Source organism: Vombatus ursinus, unplaced genomic scaffold, assembly GCF_900497805.2.
Source record: "Vombatus ursinus unplaced genomic scaffold, bare-nosed wombat genome assembly UNPS02010822.1, whole genome shotgun sequence".
Classification (NCBI taxonomy): Eukaryota; Metazoa; Chordata; class Mammalia; order Diprotodontia; family Vombatidae; genus Vombatus; species Vombatus ursinus.
This window is the reverse complement of record NW_020950600.1, coordinates 2,909,403-2,921,665: the sequence shown is the minus strand read 5'-3', so window position 1 is coordinate 2,921,665 and position 12,263 is coordinate 2,909,403. Positions and strand designations below refer to the sequence as shown.

The 12,263-nt window shown below is 59.4% G+C and overlaps 1 protein-coding gene across 3 annotated transcripts in view; it reads left to right on the top strand.

Moving 5' to 3' along the window:
* The window catches only part of NOC2L (NOC2 like nucleolar associated transcriptional repressor), a 41,272-nt gene that overhangs the window by 19,610 nt on the left and 9,399 nt on the right, over positions 1–12,263 (top strand). For 2 of the 3 annotated variants that reach the window (XM_027855504.1, XM_027855503.1), the window contains 8 exons: positions 1,025–1,103; positions 1,263–1,373; positions 2,588–2,701; positions 3,220–3,408; positions 3,773–3,912; positions 6,081–6,192; positions 9,797–9,910; positions 10,966–11,067. In XM_027855504.1, the coding sequence (XP_027711305.1) occupies positions 1,025–1,103; positions 1,263–1,373; positions 2,588–2,701; positions 3,220–3,408; positions 3,773–3,912; positions 6,081–6,192; positions 9,797–9,910; positions 10,966–11,067 (961 nt within the window). The remainder of the gene's footprint in view (positions 1–1,024; positions 1,104–1,262; positions 1,374–2,587; positions 2,702–3,219; positions 3,409–3,772; positions 3,913–6,080; positions 6,193–9,796; positions 9,911–10,965; positions 11,068–12,263) is intronic. The other variant, XM_027855505.1, reaches the window with a different exon arrangement.

The window sequence follows — 12,263 nt, the reverse complement described above, 5'->3', positions numbered from 1 at the left end:
AGTATACCGTGATATCATGTACAAAGAGTGATCTCTTTGTCTCCTCATTGCCTATTCCGCTTCCTTCCATTTCTTGTCTTTTTATGGCTAGAGCCAACATTTCTAGTACAACATCTGGCTTATCTTTTCAAAGAACAAAAATCTGTTTTCTCTCTGCCCGACTTCCCTTGTGCTCTCCCCTCCCCACCCCACCAAAAACAAAGCCAAACAAAGCCCTTGAGGCCATTCGGTGTAGACGTGTTCAAGGTTCCCAGTATGACAGTAACATGGAGATGAGATGAATACTGAGGTCTCAGGGCTTGAGGTTCACAAAGCCATCCCTACCTGTGATGTGGGAAGCCCAATTCTTATCTCCATTGTACAGATGAGGAAACTGAGACTCAAACCTGGGGCAGGAGAGCCCCCTTCCCCTCTCCCAGGGTCAGCCATGGAGAACAGGAAGGGGGGAACCCAGATGGCATCCAGCCAAGCATGCCTCTTTTGTAAAAGATAGAAAAATAAAGCCCAAGGAGAAAGCATTTATTAAGCACCTATGCTATGTCAGTCACTGCTGAGAGCTGATGTTCAGCCAGCATTTATTAAGCACCTGTGGTATGTCAGACACTGCTGAGAGCTGAGGACATGTTCAGCAGGCATTTATTAAGCAACTGTAGCGTGGCCTGGCTGATACTTTGTGGTAACAGAGACAAAAACTAAATAATCCCTGCTCCCTGGGAGCTTATGTTCTAATGGGGAAGGTAATACCACACATGTATGTGATTTACACGTGTTTGTCCTGTATATGTAGACATGTATGCAATACACACATGTGCACACAAGATGTCTAAATGTGCACACACACGTGTCTTCTATGAATAAGAATCGTAGCCAAAGCAGTCATGGGGTGGAGGGAGCAGGGGCAGGCACTAGCCTGGGAGGGAAGGAGACCCCCAGGAAATCGGCTTGGGTGAGGTCCGAGATCCTGAGCCTCTCAGCGGGCGCAGGCCGTCCTCAGGCCCTGCACTCAGGCCCCTCTCTCTTCCAGGCTGGTGCAGCCGTCCAGCAGCCCTCTCTGGACAAAACTGCGTCTCGATGTCAAGTCCTACCTCAACTCCGTCATCCAGGTACCAGTGAGGGGCAGAGGGTTGTAGGTCTGCTTCCCTCTTGTTTGGGCCGGAGGGAGCTTGGAAGGGCTGTCCCAGAGGAGGCTTCCGCCTCGCCTGCTTTTAGGGAAGGAACAGCCATTCAGCTCTGTGCTGATTCCTCCTTTTCTCCACTTGTAGCTGGTGTCCTGCCTGACTGAGGCGTCAGTGGCCACTGCTGTCCTTCAGCACATCAATACCATCATCCCTTATTATCTGACCTTCCCCAAGCAGTGCCGGGTGCTGCTCAAGGTGAGATCTGAGGGCCTGGGCGGATGCCTTCCCTGGACTGTGTTCTGGGGGGGGTGGCTAAGGACAGTGTCCGCCTGCAGCCTACCAGCCAGTGCCCCTCATTAGAGGGGCTTCCTTCTGGCCAGCTGAGGGCACCCCCTTCCCGATAGGCAGCATTTAGTCACTGCCTGAGGCCGGCCCGGAATGATTCAGGAGAGAAACTGTGCTAGTTCATCACGTATGCATCCTCCTCAAGCTGTGCTGAAAGATGCTTGGGATGGTGGGGGCTGCTGTGGGCTGGGGGAGGTGCAGGTCATTCCTGTCAGGCCCTGGCTCCCTGGGGAGCTCCTGGGGCAGCTGCTCTGCCCTCCTGTTCCCATGCCCCATCCATAATGCATGACCCAGGCCTCCCATCTCCCGCCATCCCACCGTCCCCGCCTCGTGCCGGACGGACGGACGTGATTGCTCTGGGTGTGTTGACAGCTGGTGCATTAGAGCAGGACTCTCAGGGGGTTTGGGGAGGAATATTTTATAGGGGCTGAGTCAGGCTGGCAACAGAGAGCGATGGGGAAATAGAGGTGCCCTGGGGTGGGCGGGCAGGCGGGAGAGGGAGGTGGAGTCTGGGTGCAGGGGGCTAACTCCTCATGGGACCTCAGGGACCCCAGCAGCGGCTTTGGTGCAGATCGGAGAGGAGGGAGGAGCTCCCTCCCATCTAGGTCAGCCCCTTTTGGACTGGAGTCTGGGGTGAGGGGGAATGGGGATGTGGGAGACACTTAGAGAATCCTCTGCAGAACTTTGGTCCTCTGGGAGGCAGGCCTGGCCCCCAGGGAGACTGCCTGCACATGTATGTGTCATGTGTGTGTGCATGCGTGTGCGTGTGTTGGGGGGGTTTCCTCTTTCTCACCGTGGACGTCTAGCAGGGAGCACGTATGGAAAGCTCCAGGTAGGCCTTCAGCCATTAGAAGCTTTGTGCCAGCTCTGAGCATTGTTGTTAATTAGAATGGTTGCTATGAAGGAGGGGAGGCAGACACAGGGATTTCCATGGCTGGAGAATTTGGTTTTAGCCTGGAATGATTAGCAGGGACCGCACAGGGCGGGAGGAGGCTGGGGAGCCCCTCCTTCCCATGTCCCCGAGCTAGTACCCCGCTCGACCTTCCCATGGTGTCAGCTCTGCCAAGAGGCAAATGCAGCCCCCAGGGCCTTGGCTGGAGGTGCCCCTTCTCTCTCTCTCACAGAGGATGGTCGTGCTCTGGAGCACGGGGGAGGAGACGGTGCGGGTGCTGGCCTTCCTCGTCATCAACAAAGTCTGCCGCCACAAGAAGGACCCCTTCCTGAGCCCCATTCTCAAGGTGACTCCTCCAGGGCCCCCAAGCCTGCCACTGGAGTATCACGGGGAAAGCTGGAAGGGACCGGGGGGAAGGAAACTGAGGCTCAGGACAGCAGGGTGCCCAAAGCCTGGCAGCCGCTGCCCTGGCTCCCTCCTAGGCCGTAGCTGCCAGGGCTGGTCGCTCGCTGGGGGCACGTCCTGCGGCCCAGGCCGGGGAGGGAGGACATCTAGACGTTCCCTCTGACATCGGGTGCCCCAGGCTCTCCAGGGAGCTCCGGTGCCACAGATGTAGCCCTGTATTTCCTGTGGGTAAACTGAGGGAAGGAAGCCCAAGGTGACGGGCGGGGAATGGGTAGGACCCGAGGCCACACCGTTAGACTTCATCGTAGTCAACAAAACCCTCTGTTTGGCGGGAGAAGGGGCTGCTGTCACATACAGCAGAAGCCTCCTAGGGCGCTGGGCTTGAATTCAAGTTCCACTTGTCACGCACTTCGGGGTCACTGCCTGGCCCTGTGACCCTCTGCCCTCCTTCCCTGTCAGCAAATGTACATCTCCTATGTGAAGAACTCCAAATTCACGTCCCCCAACGCCCTCCCCATGATCAACTTCATGCAGCGCACGCTGACGGAAATGTGTGCGCTGGACACCGGCCTTGCCTATCAGCACGCCTTCCTCTATGTCCGCCAGCTTGCCATCCACCTGCGCAACGCCATGACCATGAATAAGAAGGTACGGCTCCGGGGCCTCAGAGGGGGCTGCTGTCAGGGAGCTCCCGGTCACACAGAGAAGCTCTGGTGGGGTCTGTGAGAGGCTTTTCATCTCCCACTGCTGTCCCTTTGCCCAGGCTGTGACCCCAGGGCCCTCCCCGGTCCCTCACCCCGCCCCCAATGACTGTGTGCTTACTTGGTGCTCATAGGGAGATTGTTCCCCTCCAGCGGAAGGAAGGCTCCAGGGGGGCCAGGAGGAGGCACGTTTGTCTGTGTCCAAGTGCCGGGCGCGTAGCGGGTGCTTAATAAGTGCTTGTTGGATTGGATTGAAGGACACAAGGCAGCTCTAACCACCCCCCACCCCTCCCTTCTCTCCTTGGTCCCAGGAGACCTACCAGTCCGTTTACAACTGGCAGTACGTCCACTGCCTCCACCTGTGGTGCCGTGTGCTGAGCACCATCCACCCCAGCGAGGTCCTGGAGCCGCTCATCTACCCGCTGACCCAGGTCATCATCGGCTGCATCAAGTACGGCTGTGGGGGAGGCGTAGGGGGGTGGGGGGGCGGGGCTGCTCCAGGCCAGTCCCCAGCCAGTGAGAGGGGGAAACTGAGGCCTGGGCCAGGGTAGGGGCTTCCCCAAGGTCTCCGTGCCAGAGGCCTCCCTCGGCTTGTGCTCCCGGAGGAGCCGGTTTAGCGGCCAGAAAATGGTCAGGACCCCTAGCCCTGGTGTGCGTGCGTGTGTGTGTGTGTATGTGTGTGTGTGTGCGTGTGCGTGTGTGACTACATGTCTTTGCGTGAATACATAAATGTGCTTGTGGGTTTGTGCACAGACGTGTGTGTACATGTGTGTGCAACTGGATAGGTGTAAACGTGTGTAAAGGTGCAAGTGCACACGTGTACACAAATGTGTACATGTGTGGGTATGTGCAGATATGTGTGTACGTGTGTAGACAAGTGTGCAGCTGTATAGGTGTAAACCTACATGTATGTCAAGGTGCAACTCACATGTGCACAGATGTGTGGGTGTGTGCAGATGCGTGTGCACATGTAAATGCGAGACGTGTGTATGCATGTGATTGTGTGTGCATGCACACGCAGGTGTGGGAGTGCTGGCTCTGCGCCTTGCACCGACTCAGCACGGGCGGCGGCTCCTGCTGAAGCTGTCAGGCTTGGGTTCCGATCTGCTTTTATTTGCATGTTAATGAAGCCATCTGGGCCCAGCTTTGCCTCCTCCCCCTGTGAGGACAGTCTGTGCCCAGGCTCCCTGTAAAGTACATCATTCCCCATCTGCAAAGTACACGGGCAGAAGCTCTAGAGCCGTCTCCTTCAAAGCTCACTGGCACAGCCCACCTCGGGGAAGGCGTACGTGCCAAGAGCCAAGGCTGGCCCTGCCCTCGAGCAGATAGGAAAATGAGACCGTCCGGCCCACCCCTCTCATGTTACAGGGGAGGAAACTGAGGCACAAAGGTGGGCTACCTTGGCTGAGGACACACAGGCCAGATGATCGTAGGATCAGAGATGAAAGAACATACTTTGGGCCCTTGCCCGCAGATGTGATGAGACCTGCTGGAGGGTTTGAGTGGTTGGATTTGAACCCAGGTCCTTTCTCCAAAGCCAAGGACTAAGGCCCTTCTAGGAGGTGACCCTTGAATGCAGCAAGAGATTCTGAGAGAGAAGGGCAAATGCTGGAGCAGAGGGCCCTGGCATGTGTGTGCATGTGCCAGTTATATATGTGTGCTTATGTGTGTGTGTATGTGTATATGTGTGTGGCTGTGTATATGTGTGTCTGTGCACATGTGTGTGCTATGCATGCATGTGTGCATATACCTGTGCATATGTGTGCCTGTGGTCGTGTGTGTCTGTGTGTGTGTGCAGGTGGGCGCGCTCATGCTGGGGCCCAGCAGCCCCCTGCTGGGCTCCCCGTGCACCAGGAGCATCTCCCTCCTTGGCCAGGAGGTGGCATTGTTCCCCAGCACAAGTGAGGGGGGGGCGCGGGAGGATGGGGCCAGGATGTGGGAGGAGGGAGGAGGGGGGAGAAGGGAGAAGTCACCGTGCAGCCGGCATCGCTTCAGGCAGGGACCAGGGCAGAATTGGAAATGTGCTTCTGCCAGATAACGAGTGCGGCTGGCGCCTGCTGCAGGCACAGGGGGAGCCCCCCTCCCAGCCCCCTCCTCACCTCCCCCCTTCCTCTCTGGCCTAGAAAGTACATTGAAAATGTAGGGTAGTGACGGGAGGGGGCCAGCTGCAGAGGGGAAGCCTCAGAAGGAGTTTCAAGGCCCCCCTTCCCCCGGGGTGGGGGTTGCTGGTCAGAGGGTGGAAAGGCCATTCTTGGGGGGAGGGACAGTCTTCTTTCCGTGAAGCAGCCACGGGGTGGAGTGGGGCCTTCATTTGCAGACTCTTCCCCCGACAGTGGGAGGCTCAAATGCCCAGCTTGCGTAGTGGAGGGTCCCCGTTGTGACCCAAGCTCTGCCCCTGCTGGGCCTGGCTTCATCCTCTGTAACATGAACTGGGTGGCCTCTGGGGACCCCTTAAGCAGCTGATCGAGACTCCCCCAAGAAAGGCAGAAATGGAGGGGTGGGTAGGCAGGAGAAGGTGGCAGGTGTCCACCTCTTGGCTCTGTCAGGCTCTGAGGCTGGTTGTCTGCCAGGCTTCTGCGGGCCTGCCCCCACCCTCACTGTTGTTTTCCCCTTGATCAGGCTGGTCCCCACGGCCCGTTTTTACCCCCTGCGGATGCACTGTGTGCGGGCCCTGACCCTACTCTCGGAGAGTACTGGCACCTTCATCCCCGTCCTGCCCTTCATCCTGGAGGTGAGTCATCCTGGGCCCTAGCAGACACTGCCATGGGCACTGTGACACCCAGACCTCAAGTGCAGGCAGAGAGGCGTGGGCGCCTGGCGGGCAGTGAGTGTGCATCCAGGTCTGCCCGGCGGGCACTCACAGGTGAAGACGTGGGTGCCCGGCGGGCAGTGAGCATGTGTCCAGGTCTGCCTGGCGGGCAGTCACAGGCGGAGAGGTGGGTGACTGGCAGGCAGTGGACATGCGTTCAGGTCTGCCCAGTGGGCACTCACAGGTGGAGACATGGTTACCAGGTGGGCAGTGAGCATGCATTCAGCTCTGCCCGGTGGGCACTAGAGACATGGGCAGCAGGCGGGCAGACCTAGACGCATGCTCAGAGGTCTGTCCAGGGCTCCGCTGCTTTTGCCAAGTGGTCAGTTCTGGGCCTGTTCTTTGCTCCTTTAGGTCAGGTGTCGTGGGCCCAGGGAGATGCCAATGGGGTTGAGTTCTTGGTGACCCCAAAAAGCCCCCTTTATTTCCATTTGGCCGGCGTTGGTTGAGGCTTTCCCCACAGCTCCTCACCCATGAGGGCCTGTGAGTGATGGTCCCACGGGCCTGGCCCCCAGCATCTGACGGTGATGGCAGCTCCCGTTTGTGCAGCGCTTTTCCAGCGGCTTCCCACGCTTCGGGTGGGCATGAGCTGCCATCCCCTTGGGTCCAGGGTCTGGCAGCAGGTCTCTCATGCTCTGCCCCAGCCTCTCCGGGCTCCAGGCCCCTCGGCCCCTCGGCGGCCCCAGAGCCCGCCTCCGGAAGGCCCATTGTGCACAGGCCGGGCACGCTGCCAGGGCCGCGGTCGGCCCCCACGGGAAGGAAGGAGGGAGGGGGAGAGCAGGCCAACCCAACCCCAGACTTGCTCCCCATCGGTTCTGCCGAGGCTTGAGCCCTCGCGGTTTCATGTTGTAAACGTCCGTCGGAAACCACATCCTCCCCGTCGGTGGGAGCCAGCAGCGCGGCCACCGCAGCCGCTGCCATTGGTAAATCTCCGACCTCGGGGCCCTTGGCTCCTCTGGCACCGCCCGACCCACCGGGCACTGGGTTCCCAGGGTCCCCGTTGTTCTCTTTCTGCCTCGCCCTACCTGTCTCTCCTCTGACACGCGCACGTGCACACCGGGCCCCTCAGCCCCCGTTTCTAGCCTGGAGACCTCAGGCGCCTCCCAGCAAGCACCGCAGGGCCCAGGGAGCTTCCTGCCACATCCGTCGTCGCCCCCGCCCGGGCACCTGGGTGTGGAGGTTGGCCCCCCTCTCCTTTCTCCCCCCAAAGCCCGCAGGCTCAGCCTCGGCATCAGTGTGATAAAGGGCAGAGCTGTGGCTCTTGGAATCGATTTATTATTAACCAGCCCTGCTGCTTTTCCTTTAGTCCGGCCCAGCCCCCCTCCTGCAGCCAGGGAGGGGGTGGCCGCAGGGGGGAGCTCAGCTGGGGGTCTTTCCCTGCTTGGGGCCCCCTCCTCTGTCCATCCCTGGCCAGCTGCCGGCCCCTCTTCCCATCTCACCCCCTCCAGTGTGGCATCCTGGCTCTTCTGATGGGGCCTCAACCCATCCACGAGAGGCCTGGAGGGGGGACAGGGCCAGGGGCAGTGCACAGGGCGGGTGAGCTGGCCAAGAGGCAGCCAGACACTGTCCTCACCCTCTCCCCAATTCATTAGCCCAAACACCCAGAAGCTCAGGGTGAGGAGGCGTGCCTGCACAGGCAGTGTGGCCCAGCAGATAGCACCCCGACTTGGTGGCATGAGATCTGCAGTCTGCCCCGCGTGGTCCCTCCCTGGCCTCTGGCAGCTCATCCCCCTCCCTCAGCCTTAGCGGTGAAATGGAGATGATTCTGCCAGCTCCCTTCCAGGATAGTTGTGACAATCAGATGAAACAGTGTGTGTTAAGCACTTTGTAAACCTAGCTGGGCCAGGAGAGCCTTCAGGGCTCTGGGGTGGGGAGGACACAGGTAGAAGCTCCACATTGTGTTGAGTGGGGCCTTAGGCTCGACCCTGGAACCCACCCAACCTCCCTTTCCTCAGGCCCGCTCCCCAGCTCCCTCCCTCTGCCTCCTTCCCCCTCCTCAGCTCCCTCCTTCCTCCCCCTCCCCAGCTTCCTCCCTCTGTCCCCTTCCTCCTTCCCCCTCCCTTCCCTCCCCCCCCCCCCCCCCCCCCCCCCCCCCCCCCCCCCCCCTCCCCCCCCCCCCCCCCCCCCCCCCCCGCTCTCTCCCATCCCCTCCCATCCCCTCCTGGGTCACCCTGGGAGCCTGTCGGTGCCTGAGGACGCAGGGGCCTGTCTGTTGAGTCAGACCTGGGTGATCGATGCCATTTGGACGAAAGACATAATCGTGTATAACGAGGTTTGTAGCATTGATTATCCAGGTAGGGACGTTTAATTTTTTATTTCCACAAGCTGCCGAGAAAATCGCCCTAGCTTCCAGCTGATCCTCCACTGAGCAGGGTGGGGAGAGGCCAGAGGCCGCCCCAGCCCCCTTCTCTAGGAAGCTTCTGGGTGCCGGGGGGAGCTTTGGCGCTGGTGACCATTGTGGCCGTCATCATGTGGCGATGATAGGCAGCATTTAGTGTCTGCAGTCACAACAACCCTGAGAATGCTATTATCATTAGCCCTGTTTTGCAGATGAGGAAACTGAGCCAGCCAGATAGTAAGTGACTTGCCCAGGATCACATAGCTAGGCAGGATTTGAATTCAGGTCCTCCTGACTCCAGGCTCAGCACTCTATCCATTTTGCTCCCAGTGTTGACACAGTGGTGCTGGAGAGGAGGGCTGGAGGAACCTCTTTCTTTACTGGTGGATTGCTGGGGCTATTGCAAGCCCTTCTGGTTCATCCCAGCCCTCGAGAGAAGCCGTTGCTGCTCTTGTATTACTCTGCCAGCTCTCGGTCACCGTCTGGAGCTAGAGGAGAATTCAGGGGTTGGAGTGGGACGAGGGAGGGAGATGGGTGACAACCCAGAAATGGGAATAGGAGCTTGGTGGTTCTGCTGCCACCTGGCTGCCAAAGCGCGGCAGCCCGGTCTTGACCTGCCAGCCTCAGTTTCTCCATCTGTCAAGTGAAGTATAAGATTAGGGCAGCGGGTACCATGTACCCCTCACCAGCTGTTCCAGGCCAAGACCAGCTGCAGAGCGCAGGCCTGGGGCTTGGGAAGATCATAGCGTTCTCAGCTGTTGGCGCACCCGGGGATGGGGATGGTAGGGTTTCCAGGGCAGCCGGTCAGGGGAGTCGTCAGGGTTCCGCCGACCCCTGTGGGAAACTCACTGAAAGGAGGTGCTGCCCCCTTTCCTGGGCCCAGTGGACTGGGAGGCATTTGTTTTGTGGGTGCATGGGTAGAAACCTGGGACTGAGAGGTGTGCAGGAGGTCCTATCTGCGGAAGCCTTCTGAGCTCTGGGTCATAGGGGCTGCTGAGGGCTGGAGGGGGAGACAGGGGCACCATAGGATCGTGGGCACTTGGCTGTCCCTCCTGTCCTTGATCCCTCCCAAGCAGAGGGGAATTGTGGAGGTCAGGTCCACGGCAGGGTTCTCCATCCCATGCAGCTCCTAGGTCGGTCTCAGGGTTGAGTTGGGTCACTGAGTATTGAACCTCTCTCACTTTGCAGATTTTCCACCAAGTTGACTTCAACAAGAAGCCTGGACGTATGAGTGCCAAGCCCATCAACTTTGCTGTAATTCTAAAACTGTCAAATGTCAACCTGCAGGAGAAGGCCTACCGGGTAAGACCCAGCCCCCACTGGAGCACAGAGAGGAGATGGGAGGAAGAGAAATGCAAAGTCCTCCCCTTGGGCTCAAAAAATCAACAGCGTAAGCGTAGGATAGGGAAGGAGAGGCAGCCTTGGTGGAAAAGCTCTGTGGTTTCTGGGTGAGTGCGTAGGTGCAGGGTGATATGGCAGCGGACAGAGCTAACGTGACCGTCAGTCATTGAAGGAGAGGCCTGGTGTCCAGGTCAGAGCGCTACACTCGTTCACTTCTGAAAGATAGCCGACTAGAGCCGGTCCAAGAGGTGGGATGGTCCTAGGCAAGCGTCACTTGAAGATTTGGGAGGATGTTTAACCTGGATGTCAAGTGTCCTGATAGGTTTGGAGGGCACTCCTGTGGGCGTGGGGCCTGACTCATTCTACTTTGGGAGCCAGGGGTCCAGTGAGGGCATGAGCTGGTTCTAGGTGGCCTCTCCATGCCAGCCTGGAAGGGGCTGGGTTCTGCCTCAGTGGTGGTCTCCGAGCGGAGGCTGGGGGACATGACCGTCACCAGAGAGGCTTTCAGCAGGGTTTCTTGTCCCAGGCCAGGCATGACCAGGTGGCTGCCAAGGCCCTTTCCGGCTTGGAGATTGGGTGGTCGTGGCCAGGACCTGATGGGCAGTTGGTGCCAGGGCTGAAGTCTTTGGGGGAGGAAATGAGCCCCCACCTTTGGGCAGCATAATGGGGAGTGGAGAAGAGTCAGGGACTGTGAGGGTGGAGGGCATGTGGGTGCGACTGTCAGATTCCTCTCAGTGCCCAACACTTTGAAGGGCTAAGTGCCAGGGGCTGGGGGCTCAGAACACCCCTGCACCCAAGCTCACTGGGGGTGAGACAGGGCCCCAGACCTCATAGCGGGAGCAGTCTCAGGCCCCTCCTCCCCTCCCTCTCCCACCTTCCCCTCCTTCCCTCTTCCTTCTCCTCCCCTCCCTGTGGGGCTGCCTCAGCTCCCCAGCCTCCTGGAGGCACCCACTGTGCTGGGATAGGGGATGGAGAAACGTGCCCAGGGCCTCTAAGCCCATCTCACCCACTGCCAGGATGGACTTGTGGAGCAGCTGTATGACCTGAGTCTGGAGTATCTGCACAGCCAGGCCTGCGCCATCGGCTTCCCGGAGCTGGCCTTGCCCGCCATCATCCAGGTGAGGGTGTCCTGGGCCTGGGGGGCCTGGGGTGGCTGGGGCGGGGCAGGGTGCCCTTGGGCTAAGGAGCCCTTCCACCACCCCTGCTCCAGGCCAGAGGCTGAGGAGGAGCTCCAGGGCCTGGGCTCCTTCAGTGGAAAGTGATTGGGCCGGCCCCAGGCCCTCCGCCTTCTGTGGCCGACAGGGAGCCGGCGCTGAAGAGACGTCTGACCCACCGGTGAACCCCGGGAGCGGACTCCGCCCCAGGACTGGCCCAGCCAGGCCTCAGCGGAGGGATGGTGGCTGGACAGGCTTGTGGGAGTCTGACCTTGGCCTCCTTTGTTAATTGTTCTATCCACAAGTGCCGATCAAACACCTACTGTGTGCCAGGCACCATAGAGTGCGCCAGGTGCTGGTGGTACAGGGAGAAAAGAGACTGCTGCCTGCCCTGTGGGAGCTTTACTTTCTGATGGGGAGGCAAATGTGGGCACAGACAAAATAGTTAAAAGATAAGGAAGGAGGTCATTTTGTCCCCAGGGAAACCGCCTCTGAAGGTCATCCTTCCAGCAGTCCTCCCATGTGGTGTCACTGAGGGCTGGAGGTGGGGTGGCTGGACCAGGTGGCCCCTAGGACGGGGGGGAGGCCTGGCTCCCAATCCCTCCTTACCGTGCTTACCAGGCTTTGACCTCTGCTCTCCCTCTCTCCCAAAAAGGCCTGGGCCAGGAGCAGCCCCCTCTGGGCTGTCCCCCTCCCCGGTGCCTCTGTCTCCCTGTCCCCATGTGGCTCACTCGCCCCATGTGTCTGTCTGCCCCCTCCTCTCCCCCACAGTTTGCTCAGCACCCCAGATGTTTCCGATCACGGGGAGGCCCCGGGTCTCTTACAGGAAGGCGGCTGGCGGGGGAGGGGTGCCGCCTGCGGTCCCTGCTGGCAGCGGCTGTCACTGTTTAGCCCTGGCAGGCCGACAGAGTCGATGCCGCTAATGACAGGTCTACCCAGTGGGGAGAAGGCGCACGCTAATTACGCACACACACACACACACACACACACACACACACACACACAGAGTCATTACCGTCTCTCACATTTCCAGTCACACAGAGACAGACGGTATTGCGCTGTCCCCCCCTTCCCTCTCTCTGTCTCTCACACACACACACACGCACACACGCACACACACACGTGCAGTCATTACCGTCTCTCATATACCTGATTACACA